General features: G+C 43.7%; 1 protein-coding gene across 2 annotated transcripts in view; it reads right to left on the minus strand.

Moving 5' to 3' along the window:
- PALMD (palmdelphin) overlaps positions 1 to 15361 on the minus strand; it is a 58113-nt gene that overhangs the window by 12049 nt on the left and 30703 nt on the right. Inside the window, exons 3-4 of one of the 2 annotated variants that reach the window (XM_083743442.1) lie at positions 9589 to 9669; positions 2505 to 2635 (exon numbers count right to left, since the gene is read on the minus strand). In XM_083743442.1, coding sequence (XP_083599568.1) covers positions 2505 to 2635; positions 9589 to 9669 — 212 coding nt within the window. Of the gene's footprint in view, positions 1 to 2504; positions 2636 to 4284; positions 4417 to 9588; positions 9670 to 15361 lie in introns of those variants that run through there. The other variant, XM_083743443.1, reaches the window with a different exon arrangement.

Below are 15361 nucleotides of genomic sequence, written 5' to 3' on the forward strand. Positions count from 1 at the left end.
AATCAATCAGAAAATGGATGATTTGACAACGCTGCTTAAGAAAAAAAGAAGATGCACAGCATCGTCGGTGAGAAATAGTACTGAAGAGTTAGCAGTTACTGAGTCACTGTAAATGGGCCAAAAGAGTAGAACAGGGCCTGATGCAATCAGTACTGAGTAAAGCGGTATTTGCTTGTCTCTGTCCCCCCCCCCCCATGTAGCATCTAATTTGCTACATGATTATCTGTATCCAGGAGTTAACGGAATCTCTTTTGTCAGATAACCTTTCTGGTTTTGTACGGATGACATTTGGTTGGGAATCGGTTGGCATCTATTCCAACAAAAGCCTTTATTATTATTATTTTTTTTTGGGGGGGTATATGCATCAAAACAGACTTTCTGGGCGTGACAACAATTTAGAGGAGTCCTGCGTGTGAAAGGTCAAAATAAAAATAATTAAAAAGGAAAGAGCTGGCAAACAAAGCAAATTATGTTTTAAAAGTCAATAATCTTTCATTCAGGCTTCCTTTCCCCTGGGGTGAGGGGACGAAACAGCACTACACGGAGGAAGGGAGGGAGGTTCCCCTCCCCATTGCCACACAGAGGCCTCATCCAGGCCTAAATATGTACATGTAAGAGAGGCAACACATGCTCACAACAGGTACACATCTTCTCTTGTTCGTATCATCTACCGGCCACAAATTCCTGCCACGTATATATGTACACACACAGGACTGAAAATGCATTGTGTAATGTGTGGAGCAACTCCAAATCGCACCAGTGTCGGCCAATGTTGTTTTCAGCTCTGCCTACTGTTATGTGCTGAGCCTTGGATAGGATTTGAGGTTTCTAAGGTGCTTGGCTTCTAAAGAATTCTTTCCTAAAGAATTTGCTGAGAAAGTTCTAATAAGACCACAGAGGATCTGAACAGGTGCTGTTGTGTGCTCCTTGGTAACAACATCACAGGGGTTTCTTTTGATGCTAATTCCACGCTCCAAATTTTTCCTACTCACAGCATGTGGGAAACCAGTTTCCATGGTTGCTGAGAGACCTGCGTTGATTGCGAGGTGATTAGGGCACCTCAGGCAGAGAGGCACAATTCAGGCATGTAGGCCAGGTAGTGCACTCAGGGCCATAGGAAGGAGGGTGCAGACTACCCTGGGTGTCATCCTTGAGGGGGGGGTGACAATATGGCACAATGTGGGGGGCAGCACTTGCCGCAGGGCCTGGCCTGCAGTGCCCCCAAGCTATGCATCTCTTCTGGGAGTGACATGGTGGCTCGGGCCTCATGCTGCCCGAAACGGCAGCATGGGGCTTGCATCCAGCAGGCGGACTCAGTGGGCCGATTGCCGCGGCACCCCTGTGCGGCACCCAGTGGCATAGCGTGGGTTGTCAGCACCCGGGGCAAGGCAAGTAATTTGTGCCCCCTAACCCGTGGATTTGCACCCCCTAACCCTAACCCCCAGATGTTGCGCCCGGTGTGGCCGGCCCCCCCTGCACCCCCATGCTACGCCACTGGCGGCACCTCCATGCGCGGATTGCTGCAGCCCCCCCCCCCCGTGGGCAGTTTGCCCCGCCCCACCACTCTGGGTGCAGGAGTAGCTAGCTACACCCCTGAGTGCACTTTAAAGTTGACTGAATGGAATATGGAAAATAACTACAGGTTGCAAACATGATCCGTGCAGAATGCACGTTCGCAACCCGCAGTGGCACATCTGCGCATACGCGGATTGCGATTCGGTGCTTTTGCTCATGCGCAAAGCACAATGTAAAGCTTCTGCGCATGCGTGACGGCTGAAACCCGGAAGTAACCTGTTCCGGTACTTCTGGGTTTCGACGGTCTGTAACCCAAAAAAGCACAATGTGAAGCATCGGTAACCCGAGGGATGACTGTACTTCTGCTGAATTCGAAACCAACCACATTCTGTAGAACAAATATTTTCTACTCTACCAATATGAATGTCAACACTTTGCGATACCAGCGTTCATACTGAAGTAGGGGTGTTGCAACAGAGGGAATGCAAATATGTCGAAACAGTTTTGGCAACTTTGATTCCTTGTTTTATTATTGTTAGTTGAACATCAGAATTTTAAAAACTCTGTCCTATCCAAAATGGGACAGGAACATGGGAAGCTGCCTTATATTGAGTCAGAAATTGGCCTATGCAACTCTGCATTCTCTATAATGACTAGGCGTGGTTCTACGGGATTTAAAACAGTTGTTCTCAGTCCTACCTGAAGATACCAGGGACTGAAGTGTCATTTTAAATGTTAAAATGCTCAGCTGCTGCTAATTTTAAGTAATGATTTTTAAAAACATGGTGAAATCTCACCTACTTGCAGCATATCCAGAACATGATATTTTAAAACAAGGTGTTTTTTGGGGGAAATTTTGGCTGTATTATTGAAACAGCAGAAGGCAAATAGCTGGCCCCAGAGACAATAATCCCCATTAAGAATAGAAAAGTGATCTGATCACATAGCTTTTAATAACCGAGCAATAAAAAGAAGAATTTGTGCTGTACCTGAGGATATTTTGTTCCAGCTCATTCATCCGTTGTTGATCCTCTCGATTCTGGTTTTGCATTTCTTCTTGTTCTTTTGGAGTCAGAGTATTTAATCCATCCCAGAGCCATTTCTCACGCAGAGCTTTTTTCTACAGATATTAACATATTTTAAAAGAATCTCATTACCAGTTTCCTTCGACTGCCACACATCTGGCACAAATTCCCATATCAAGCATGCATTGGCTCCACCTTGATGAACATTCAAATTGTTTTACCACAGGCCAGATATGACTCTGCAAGGCTGAAGAAGCAGTGGTCGCTCAGTGGTGACATTCAGAAGTTTCATGTCTCGGCTTAAAAAAGCCTTTTGGCTATGCATACAACCCCTTTGAGCAAGTGAACAAGCCAGGAAGCCTTCCATTAACGAATAGGTTCCTGTTTCATTCATTTCCACTGGGAAACTGTGGTCAAGAGTATGGAACAAGCCAGGATATTAACCCATGGTTTGAAGGTGGCTCAGTATCCTGTTCTGAAGCTGTAGTTTCCTGGTTTGGATGAAATAGGAAACTATGGTTAGAGACTTCCTGGTTTGATTGCCACCTCAAGTGAAGGAAGGTTTGAAAGGGCTATGTACGTGGCCCAAAGGCTCATATCTTGGCTTCATAAGCAGATCATCTGAATGATTATATTTAATCTTTAATTCTTGCTCCATGACAAACAATCTGATTTCTGCCATCCTCCTCTTTTCTCCTCCCCTTTCCAATGTGAGGCGATTTGTACAGAAATAGTTTTAACCGTGGGCTGCTTATGTAGGAAGAAGAAGAAGAAGAAGAAGAAGAAGAGGAGGAGGAGGAGTTTGGATTTGATATCCCGCCTTTCACTCCCTTTAAGGAGTCTCAAACAGCTAACATTCTCCTTTCCCTTCCTCCCCCACAACAAACACTCTGTGAGGTGAGTGAGGCTGAGAGACTTCAGAGAAGTGTGACTAGCCCAAGGTCACCCAGCAGCTGCATGTGGAGGAGCGGGGAAGCGAACCCGGTTCCCCAGATTACAGGTCCACCGCTCTTAACCACTACACCACACTGGCTCTCTTCCTGTCCCTTGGGTGGCCCTCAAACCAGGAATCTGTCTCTCTTATGGAGTGGCTTCTTAGGTGCTGCAACTGCTTGCAGTATATTATGCCAGACAGAGGCTACTAACACAGTATGATGGGATAAGATTCTCAGAATGGCCTCAGTTATGGCATGCTACATTTGTCTAGCGTGGTTCACATTCCACCATATTATTGGCACTGAGGCATTAGATAGCATGAACCTCTGCTATCAGGCTCCAGGCATGCCTGGAAGCAAAGACTTCCCACAATACTTCCTCAGGAGCCAACCGTTTCATAGTGTGAAGTAAATGTTGCTTGGAGTTTCACATGTGCCTACAGTGCTTTAAGAGGTAAAGATCTAAAAGGTTCCCTTTTAAGGCTCTAGACAGATTCTTCTTCCCCAACACCAATTTCCTAAAAGAGTCAAGTACATTCCTTTTATGAGCTGAAACTCAATGAGAACATTTTACTCATTAGTTAGGATAAAGGACATAACAAATGAAGAGGACCTGTAAAATATACTTCAAGACCCTCCTGTTTGTCATTAAAATGGAGATAGCATCCCTAAGGCCTGTTTTCCTCCATCTCCTTCCAGGGATATGCCACCTGGACTTGGCCTGCCATTATAATCACAGATAATTACTTCTGTTTTTTTGGTTTTTGTTTTCCCTTGCAGCATTGTTCTCTTTTACTAGTGATGCCAACCTGTTCCTGCCAGAATTTCAGTCCTGTCACAGTTCTCATTTATTTTTAGCAAGCACATACAGGGTTTGCTGGACAACCAAAGGACATGGTCTCTAAACATCTCTGAGCTGCCCTGAAGGAGTTAAGGAATGTATTCCATTGTTGCATAGCAACTGCAGTTCCAGCTCTCTCCACTCTCAAACTGGGGAAAGGTAGCCATGAAAGCTGAGGTCTTAATGTAGCATTTAGCTGCCTAACAGAGCCATGGCAGTCAGCCAACAACTGGTCTGATAATAATGTTCACCGTTGCCTTCTCATATCCCTAAAATTCATTGATAAAGAGCTTTGATTGATTGATTGTTCAATTATATATTTTTTTGAGATTCCAAAGTGGGTAAAAACATTAAAAAGAAACTACAGTATAATACAACTAAAACAACATACAGTAAAACACAATATGAAGCAGCAGCTGACAGCAATTATAAAAGCCCATTCCCATCAAAATATTGCAGCAAATGTCAAAGCCTTCCTCAACATCATAACAGCACAGTCTTATTAGTTCCCACTAGAAGTCTGAGAGAATAAAAAACCTTTTTAATTGTCATGGAAATATGGCCAAAGATGATGCCACTTCCATTTCAACTGCCTTCATTTACACATTTACACACTGAATAACCCTCCTTTACAAAACGATATACAGTCGTACTTGGGTTGAACGAATGCCTTGAGTCTCAAATGTTTTTGGCTTCCAAACACCGCAAACCTGGAAGTGAGTGTTTTGGTTTGTGATTGTTCTTTGGAACCTGAATGTCCGATGCAGGGGCTTCCTGCAGCCAACCGAAAGTCGCACCTTGGCTTTCAAACGTTTTGGAAGTCAAGCGGACTTCTGGAACAGATTTTGTTCAACTTCTGAGGTACCACTGTATATGCGAAAAGACTCCAAGAGCAAAAGGCAAACAACGCCCTTTCCATTGTTCTTCTCCTGCCATATTTTTGTCCCTTTCACAGAGGTTCACAGAGGGACTGTGAGCACTAGCAATTGATTATGAACTCCTCTCCTCTTGCTCAGCAACTGACTGTTCCCAATAGCTGACCATATTCTATACCTACTCCAGGGTTTTTCTAGTTCCAGCGATGACACTCCACTGTGGCTGCAAAGCATCCAAGGAATGTAATTTGCCATTAAAGGAGTCTGAGTTGTATCTCACACCCATTAAATGAGTGCTGCAGTCATTAAGGGTGTTATGTGAATTATTCCACAAAAGCGAACATGTTTTCATGTGCTTGGAGACTTCACATGGGAACCTAGCCATGAGATGTTCACTAATGTTGGTGGGAGATTCCTTGTTTCCAGCTTTGCAATCTGTAGGCAAGTAGTTGTGCCCCTTCTTTAGTACGGAGAGCAGTGTGCTCACGAAAACCCTTGCTCCTACAGCGATTCATCACTTTCTAATTACGCCTCTCTCAAGCTTATTTAATTATATTTTCTCAAAATACTGTAATGGAATCTAAATCCCTGTATAATAATTTGCGCAATCATACTTATTAGCAATAACACTATTAAAATTCTCTGTTGGATGGGGGTAAAACAGGAAAGCACGGGAGTGACAGCAATGAGAACCTCCGTTAAGAGCGAGAATATGTTAAAATTATGTAATTTTGTCTACTATATAACACAGTCTGGGTCATTAACAGTGGAAGTGATGCAGTAAAAATTGATGAAGCAAGCTTATATGATGGGTATGTTAATTAAACAAGAAGCTGTCCAAAAGAAGTAGTGTACCAGTTTGATGGGACGTGCTTCTTCGTTTTTAGAGCTCCGTGCACCCCTTCTCACTGGTTAAAGACAATGCAGATTCTCAATGGCTGAAGAAAAAGATTCGTCATTGCTCATTTGCACGTGCAACTTAAGGGCTCCCAAACAATCATTCTGCAGTTGGTGTGCCACAGCTATATTAAACCCTATCCTGGACCTCTGAGTAGACGAAGAACAGCTGATTCTTTTGTCCTTGGCAGGACACAACTTCTCTGCTATAAGCACCCATGAATAAGGGGAGGGTAGTGGGTGCTGGGTGGTTGTCATAACTGAAAACACAAAGAAGTCCTTTTCAGGTGTTATGCTGTCATTCTTCTACTCTAGGGATGGGCAACTTCTGGCCCTCAACACGTCCACCAAGCATTGCCAAAGTTCAGGGGTAATGGGAAGTGTAGTTAAGCAATGTCTGGAGGACACACGTTACCCACTCCTATCCCTTTTAATCCATACACTGAAATTCCCTGTGCGGTGAACATGTGTGGATAGGGAACAGCAGGTCCCATCTTTTTCAATCCACCCATGTTTACTGAATGCCTGGATAGGTTCCTTGCATGTCCAGCTGAATGAGCAGAGCGCTCTGTCTTCGCAGTTGAGATCGCTGCACAGCCAAGGCTTCTAGATTGTCTGCAGAGATGTTTCTGGGTATACAGTTCTACTGTATGGGACCCTTGCTCAGACATTCAATGTATATGCGTGATGCATACACTCAATGCACCCAGCCATGACAGCCACAGCAGCATCAACCTTTTCACTGCTCAACTGATGGAGAACTTGAAGATCACAGACCTCAACAACGAAGTCCTACTACTGAGCCTCTAGTCAGGACACAATTTGTGCCGAGATTTTTGTGACACTGTTTTGACTACTGTCAACAAATGAGCACTGTGAGTTTTTATTTTTTATTGTTCGTTCTTCATATGACAAGCAATGTCAAGCTGTCCTTGAAAAGCTCAGCTTTTCATTTGAGGCTGGCCATTTGATCCATCGGTAATTGGGATTTTGTACCAAGGAACTTGGCAAGTTTGACATCTGTAGGTGCTTCTGTAGTGCGTGGGAAGCAGGGTCAGAACATTTTTTCATGTAGGGCCATTAAGTTAATTGACTAAACATTTGGCAGATACACCAAGTTACTGCCTGAGGATTTTAGAAGAATCTTTTATTTAATGCTTGGGTGAATCCCATTGTTATGGAGTCTATAGTCAATCCTAAATTGAAAATGCTTTGCATGTTCAGAACTTTAAACCTCCCCCTTAAATAAATTCAGACAAGACTCAAATTTTGGCTTGGTTTTTGGCAGAATTTAAGCCACAACTTTATTGATTACAGCAAGGGAGTGGTTGCATAGGCTCTGGTTCTAATAGCTCCCTGCACCATTGCAGGTAGCGCTGACCCAGGGCACCAGCATAGGTCAACCTAGGGTGAACACCCAATAGGCGGAAAGCCGGGAACAGGCTATGTCCACCACCCAGATGTCCCCCTGGACTCAGGCACGGGCACAACCCCCTCACAGGGTGGACCAAACCACTGAGTCCCTGGATTCCTTTAACGGAATACCCTTCGCATAGGAATGGCAAGACCGCTCCCCCATCCCTATCACCTGAACCAGCGCCTATCCGCAACCTTACAAGTTGTGACAATTTGCTACGTGGCAGGCAAAACCCATATGGCAACAGCCAATCAGCCAAGTGGGGAAATTCTTACTGTGCCCCTGTCCCAATGACAGACGACACACAACGGCATAGCAAGGTCAAGCGCAACAAGCCCTAAAAGTAAGGAGAGGTGGGTGGGTGTTCTGATGCACACACTGAAAGAGGAAGCTCTGGGTCATGTGCATAGGTATATGTAGGTCCCTCTATCCGTTTAGCCTGCGTCCCATTGGCCTGATTAAACCCAGGATCAAGGGACCTACCAACTGGGTGTTGTGGCTATCCAATCATAGCCACCCACAACACAGGGTTTGGTTGTCAGGTCTCACCGCAACATGTGGCCTCTTTAAGGGAGGATCCGATTTGTCTGAAAAAGGTGCAGCTGTGCTTCTATTAAATAGTTATTTCTGGCCATCACTAAACCATCACTAAACAACTCAAGTCTATTAAGAAATGCCCAGTGCTGCTATTTATTTATTAAAATTATATATTGCCTTTCCTCTTAAAGGAGCCTAGGTTGACAATTATTAACTAATGCACTCTGTTTTCTAGCTAGTAAAACTCAAAATTCACCTGTACACCTAAGTAAAGATGACATTCAAACTGCAAAAATTAAAGAAAAGTTTAGATTTGTGAAGGAAATAATGTATGTAACTGGACCTGTATTGATTATACAGGTGTCAGGGGCTCAGGAGCAGAGGCACAGGAGAGGGAGGAAATGGAGAGCGAGGGGGAGGAATCCGAGGGGAGCGTAGGCGGTGACAGTGATCAGAGGGATTCCATGAGCCTCTCCAGCAAATTGGAAGATTCTTAGAAGGGAGCGCCGATGGCCAGGGCAAGGGGGGTGCCAAGGGGGAAACCCCAGAAGGAAGGGGCCAGCGGGGACTCCCAGAGCAGCAGTTGGAAATCAGGACCAGCTTCCCCACCAGAGCGCAGTGGGGGGGAGGAGTCCCAGGCATCGGGACCAGTGTTTTCACCACCAGCGAGAGGAGATGAGTCAGGATTGACCACGCCTCCATCGGAGAGCGGGGAAACGGTCAAGAGGAAAGTTACCGGCTGGGCGCGCGCGCCAAGTTCAAATGTACAGGCGAGCGGCACAGCAGGTAGCCCGGATAGGGAGCCAGGTCCTAAAGCCCGCCGGAAGGAGGGGCAAGACTCAGGGGGGTCAGCGTCAGAAGAGTCCAGAAAGGAGGAAACCCCAGGGGGCAGAAGGACCCAGAGGAGGAAAGAACAACGGAAGAGGTGGAGTAAGGCTAGAGTCTTAAACTGGTGTCTAGGAGGCGGAGACTCAGATGGAGCTTCGCCGGTCTAGGTTCTAAGACGTAGAGTTGCACGCTGCGGTTTGGAAATGGAAACTAATCTTCAATAAAGACTTTTATACGTTATTACTGACTAGCGTTGGTCCTCTGTGAGCTGGGACCTGGAGGCAACTCTGACAACAGGACACTTGTGTCAGACTGGTTCACACAAACATATTTGTCAAGAGATTACTTACATGTGTGAATGGGCCAATATAGATGTGACACCACATATCAACATACTCCAAACTGATGTCCTCCAGATATTTTGAACTACAAATCTCATCATCCCTGACCATTGGCCATACTGTCTGGGGCTGATGGGGATTGTAGTCATGTGTGTGTGTTTGTGTGTTTGTACACCTGCTTGCCGAAAGGCTGCTTTTATATTAACTCAGGTCAAATATTGAGCTAACAGACATCCGGTGTAGAGAAATCAAGGGATGTACACACCTGTATAAGCCAATTGTTGATACTCTTATTAATGATTTCTTATATTTTTATACAGTGGATTTCCAAAAAAGAAAAGAAGAAAATTATCTGAGTCTCCTCATGGGCAGGTTACCTTCAAGTGTTGATGTTTTAGTTTTTCTTCCTCGACTTTAAGGCGTTTCTGAGTGATTTCTTCTTGAAGTTTCCTCTTGTCCTGCGAATTACAAAAATGGTAGAAAACCAAAGAGAATAAAATGTACAGTATATCTTGGAATATGAAAACTTTGTCTAGTAAGAAATGAGATCTTAGATTTTAGAAGCTATTTGAAGTGCTTGAGATGGGGATGTGGGAGTTGTCTGCCTTTTTCTGCCTTCATTTAACAAAGAGAAAAAATGAAAAGGAAAGGAAGTCACTGGGCATATCTACACTACAAACATACAGGTTTTTTTATACCTCTTCAATGGTTGTGGATTCCCTCAAGAACCCTGGAGATGGCAGTTTAGTGTCAATTTAGAGAATGCCACCTCAAAGAACTGCAACTTCCTGGTTTCCCTAGGAAGAGGACAGGATTGCTAAAATAGTTTTAAATCCATCTCTATCTTCTGAGAACAAATCTCAGGGTTCTTCTTCAACATATCATTTTCTTTTTAGTACATACCAGCTGTGTCTAGTATTAAAGGTTTAGGCATCCAAAACTATTAAACGATTGTTTCCCTTCATATATCAATCACCAGGGAAACAAATTCAAATTTCAGGAGGCAATTCTTTCAAGTCCCCAAATATGCCTCTGTTTTCTTTACATATTTACAAGCGAGAAACAGCAAGGGTGGTGTTAACTGAGGTAATTTCAGTTACAGAAAATTTAGCAACCAGGTTGGGCTCTGTTCCCATCATTGTCTAGAGACTTGGAATAATCTTCATTGCAGATAGGAGTTATTTCTGGCACACATCCCATAATGCAACTATAAACAGCATTTGGGATGTAAATAGTTTGCTAGCCTGTATTTACATGTATCCTTTATAACGTTTATACATTTAGCAGGGCCTCCTGCTTCTACTTCCGCATCTTGCTGAGAGAAACAGCTGAACATATCTGAGAGAAGAATGATAGCTGGTGTTGTCGTTCCATTTTTAAACTTTGTTTACTAAGGTACGCCCCCAGTAGCAATTTTGAACGGTTCAGTTAATCCAGATTTCAAGAACATCCTGCTGCCAGTCTCTGAACTTCACGCCTTCCTTTCTTCTGAATGCCACTATATTAAGGGCCTTGAAATAATTTGGCCATGAATGGTGCAGTAGGTCATCAAAATGACTTTGTAGATTAAAAGCAAACTCCCAAAGAGAGCTCTTTTTCCTAACTCAGAGCATGCCTCCAGATATACCTTCACAGCATTCTGCAAAAGGATCTCAGATTTCCCCCCACTTTTGCTCGAGAAATGAATGCCACATTCTTGGCTCCAAATCCAGGGACAATTTAATTTTTCTCTTTGCTCACTCTCCCGACTCCAGGAAGGCGGGACTTCCCTTCTAAGGAAATGTGGGGTATTTGGTGAGGGGGTGTGGGGGAAGATCACTATGAGGGCCAACCAATCAGAACAGTGCACAGCCCCCCCTTTTTTTGGCAAATAGGATTCTCTTGAGCTCAGCACTTAAACTAAGGCGGCATGTCTGACCAAAACAAGGTGAGCTCAATTCCAGTTAGTTTACCACACACATTACATAAGTTTGGTCCCTCCCAAAATGAAAAGTAATGGATTAATTGTGGAGTTTTATATTGGAATATATAGCAACATATCACCACTTGTTATTAAGTATATCCGGACATGCCCTAAGTGATAATGAATATGTAGTGGAGTTTTACACTGGAGTACAATATAGAGAGAGCAGAAGGTGTTCCACCAGGTTTTGTGGGATTTCCATAAGGCAATGCTACCACTACTTTGTATCGCAGGGACCGTTAACCTTTTTGGGCATGTGAGCGCATTTTCAAACTGGAGAAGGTATTGTGGGCACCAGACACATACCACAGATGAGCACATAATTCAGTCTAATCTACCGGCTACAACAGAATTCTTCTTTCAAACTGAATTTCAGTGAGGAGAGAAGTGGTTGAAGGGACTCAGTGGGCGCCAGAGAAAGACATTTGTGCCTACAGGCCCATTGGTGACTCCTGCCATAGAAGTTCACAGCAGTGTGTTGGAGGTGATATTTTTGTTTTTGATTATTCTGGATAAAGAATTTTAGGTTGTTTTTTTTTTTTTGCATACTTAGGGATATTGTATCATGTAATTTTATATTTTCTTGTAAATAGCTTTGGGACTCCTTTCAGTTGTGTGAAGGGATAAATAATTGAATTAAACTAAACTACCCCGCCCCCCCAGTGCCCTGCCCATATATATATGTTAGGAGCTTGTTCTACTCTGGAGTAGGACCCTGGCAGAGACACATGCCCGACTGGCATGTTCCCTCCCTCCTGGTCGATTGTTCGGGAGCTTCAAAAGCTTTCTTCAGCCCGAACATCACAGCGACCGATGCCAACAGACACCGGCACACTTAAGGATCCGCAGAATGTTTGCAGCTTGCATAACAGACCTCAGCAACTCAGCATTTTGGCTAATCTACTTTATTTACATATAAACACACACGGAGCACTGCAACATGGCTCCCTCTCTCTCTAGCTTCAGACAGCAAAGAGAAAAGAACAAAGGACAATAGTCCCACTTCACGAAACACAGTAACACAAACATCCTGTCTCTCACTTCCCACTCTGTGGAGTCAAAACATACACCGTCATGTGATACAAAAATCCCATGACTGCAATCATGGAGCAGGAATTCTAACTATATATATATATATATATATATATTTGCTTTCGTAGATTTTCACGGGTACAGGAATGCAGGTTTTGGTGTCCTCGGGTGTCTTCCCGTGTAAAAGTTGGGGTGTCTAGGCGACGTTTAATGAAGCCTTGACAGCTATTCAAAACAAATACAATCCCCCCGAATACATCTTGGACCTGACCAACCACTGCCTAACCAACACGTACTTCATCCACAATGGACAAAGATACAAACAGATAGAAGGAGCACCTATGGGATCACCCCTCTCACCGGTCATCGCAAACCTGTACATGGAACACTTTGAAACCAATGCTTTAGACAAGTCAGAACACAAACCCAAACTTTGGCTCAGATATGTTGACGACACCTTTGTAATTTGGCCACACGGGAAGGAAAAACTGGATAGCTTCCTCACACATCTCAACAACTTACACCCCAAAATACAATTCACTATGGAAATAGAAGCCAACAACCAACTTCCCTTCCTTGACGTCCTAATCTACAAAAAACCTGATGGCTCCCTAGGACACACTATCTACCAGAAAAAAACACACACCAACCGCTACTTACATGCACAATCACACCACCACCCTGCACAAATAAACTCCGTAGCCAAGACTCTCATCTCCAGAACCAAACGCCTGGCTGACAAAGACCACTTGACAACTGAGTTACAGAATCTCTCAAATGTGTTAATTGCCAATGGATACCAGCAAAACAGGATTACGAAGCTAATCCAAAAGGAAACACCCCCCAAAAACCAAGACACAGAAGAAAACAATGGCATGGCCCTCCTTCCTTATATCAAGGGCACTACAGATAAAATTAGCAAAATCCTCCATAAACACAATATCAAAACAGCCTTTTGCACCAACCAAAAAATAGCCAATATCCTCAGAAACCCCAAGGATAAAATCCAGTTGGAAAACCAAGGGATCTATGAAATACCCTGCAAAGTCTGCCCAGCCACGTACATTGGACAAACAAACAGACGAATAAATGCACGTATCGCAGAACACAAGAATGCCGTCAAAAAAGAAGAAAAAACTTCCTCTCTTTTCCAACACATGAAAGAAACAGGACACGAAATTAATTTTGCAGATTCCAAATTGCTCTTTAACACGGAACATCACCACAAGAGAATAATCATGGAAGCCATCGAGATAGAGAAACACCCTCACAACATGAACAAGCGTGACGACACATCCCGCTTGCCAGACATCTGGAAATTAGCCCTCCCCACAAAAACTGACACCAGATCCAGAGGCACACAGAACGCCAACACCAATCAACCACACCAGACCCAAACCCAGACCCTCTCCACAGATGAATTACTGACACCATCCAGTAGCCAATCCATGGTGGCACCTCCGGATGCTGCACCCCCCTGCAATCCCTACACAGATCTGGCTGACACAAGCCACAAAACCACAGCTCGCCCCTATACACGAAGCCAAGCCAAAGCACAACTAAGTGCAATACAGCCATCTTCTCAGGAAAACTCTTCACAAAGTTCAAGAGGTCAAGACACAAAGACTTTAGCAACTAATCCACACCTAATGACCCACCTAAGTGGTACTCAGGATATCACTCAAGAAATCACTCAAGGTATCTCTCAAGTAATTAAGGAACAAAAGAAGAAAAGGCACACTAGCCTGGGAACTTCCTCTCTGCCCAGAACATTGGAGGCTAGACACCACACCCCCTCTACAGTATTTATAGGAACTCAAACATTGAGATCCCACTCTGTTCCAGTAACAAGAAGCCGAAAGCACCAGCCTGAAGATGACGAGTGAGACCTCGTCGAAACGTCGCCTAGACACCCCAACTTTTACACGGGAAGACACCCGAGGACACCAAAACCTGCATTCCTGTACCCGTGAAAATCTACGAAAGCAAATATATATATATATATATATATATATATAATATTTGTTGTACCACTGCTGGGAATGGCATGAATGTGTGTATTAGAGCACAGTTTGGGACACCACTTTTCCAAACCTCCAGTTTTACCATTGCAATCTGCTAAAGCAACCCTATTCCCCCTGAAGAAAATATGTCCTACTGAAACAAGTGGAACTTCCTTCTAATATATTTGCTGCTGCTGTTGTTGTTTAAATCAAAAATCCACATCTCACTAAAGTCATTGAAATGACTTGTGTGGGATCTTATATGGAGATATGGCTTGTAGTCATAGAAAATTCCAGAAGCATAGTGAGGATTGTTTTTGTTGTTGTTTGCCTTTCTTACTACAAATCTTTCATGAAACAGAAAAATTATATGTAAAAGGCCTTTGACAGTGCAGTGAGAGGAAAGGAATTGAGCTTCTTCCAGCAACGAAATAATTATTATTCAGCTATCAAGTTCCACTAATGCATTAGCCTTTATTCCATCCCCTTTCAATATATGTCAGTTGACACACTTTTAAAGCTTAAAAGCTGTTGCATTTCTCAGCTGGTTTTTTTTAATTAAAAAAACTTCATTCATTTCCAGCAAGAAATCTATGTGTTTAATCAAACCACTTTCTATATTAACTTGCATTTATTATCACTAAAGGGCCATATAAGCACAAATCTTTCAAAAGCAGCAAGCTAAATAAGGGTACCAGAACATAGCCAATGTTGAGACTAATAGTTTAGAAAATGTAACAATGTAAGGACCAGCCAGAATCAACAAGCCAACTTCTCATCTGCAGTGGATTGTGGATGAAGATGCCTGGTCAAGCTTCTTTAGTGAAGTTCCTCAGTTACTTCTAGGGTGCCCGAAAAAGCTCCCCCTCTTTTCCCCAACCAGCTTACCTCCCCTAAAAAAACCCCCATACCTTCTTGAGGCCCTCTCTCTTTCTTCAAACCCCTTCTTAACACACCCAGCTTTCCCATGAAGCCTTTAGCACAACCTCAAGTGCCCGCATCCTATTGTAACCAAGTTTAAATACATGTAATGGAAACAAACATGCATTCTCCCTCGGTATACCCCTGCCTCCTTTTCCTATACTTTCCCCTATTGTCTCCTCCATATTGAATTTTGGACTGCAAGCTGTCTAAGGCAGGCACCTGTCCTCT

Source organism: Podarcis gaigeae, assembly GCF_964106915.1.
Source record: "Podarcis gaigeae genome assembly, chromosome: 6".
Taxonomy (NCBI): Eukaryota; Metazoa; Chordata; class Lepidosauria; order Squamata; family Lacertidae; genus Podarcis; species Podarcis gaigeae.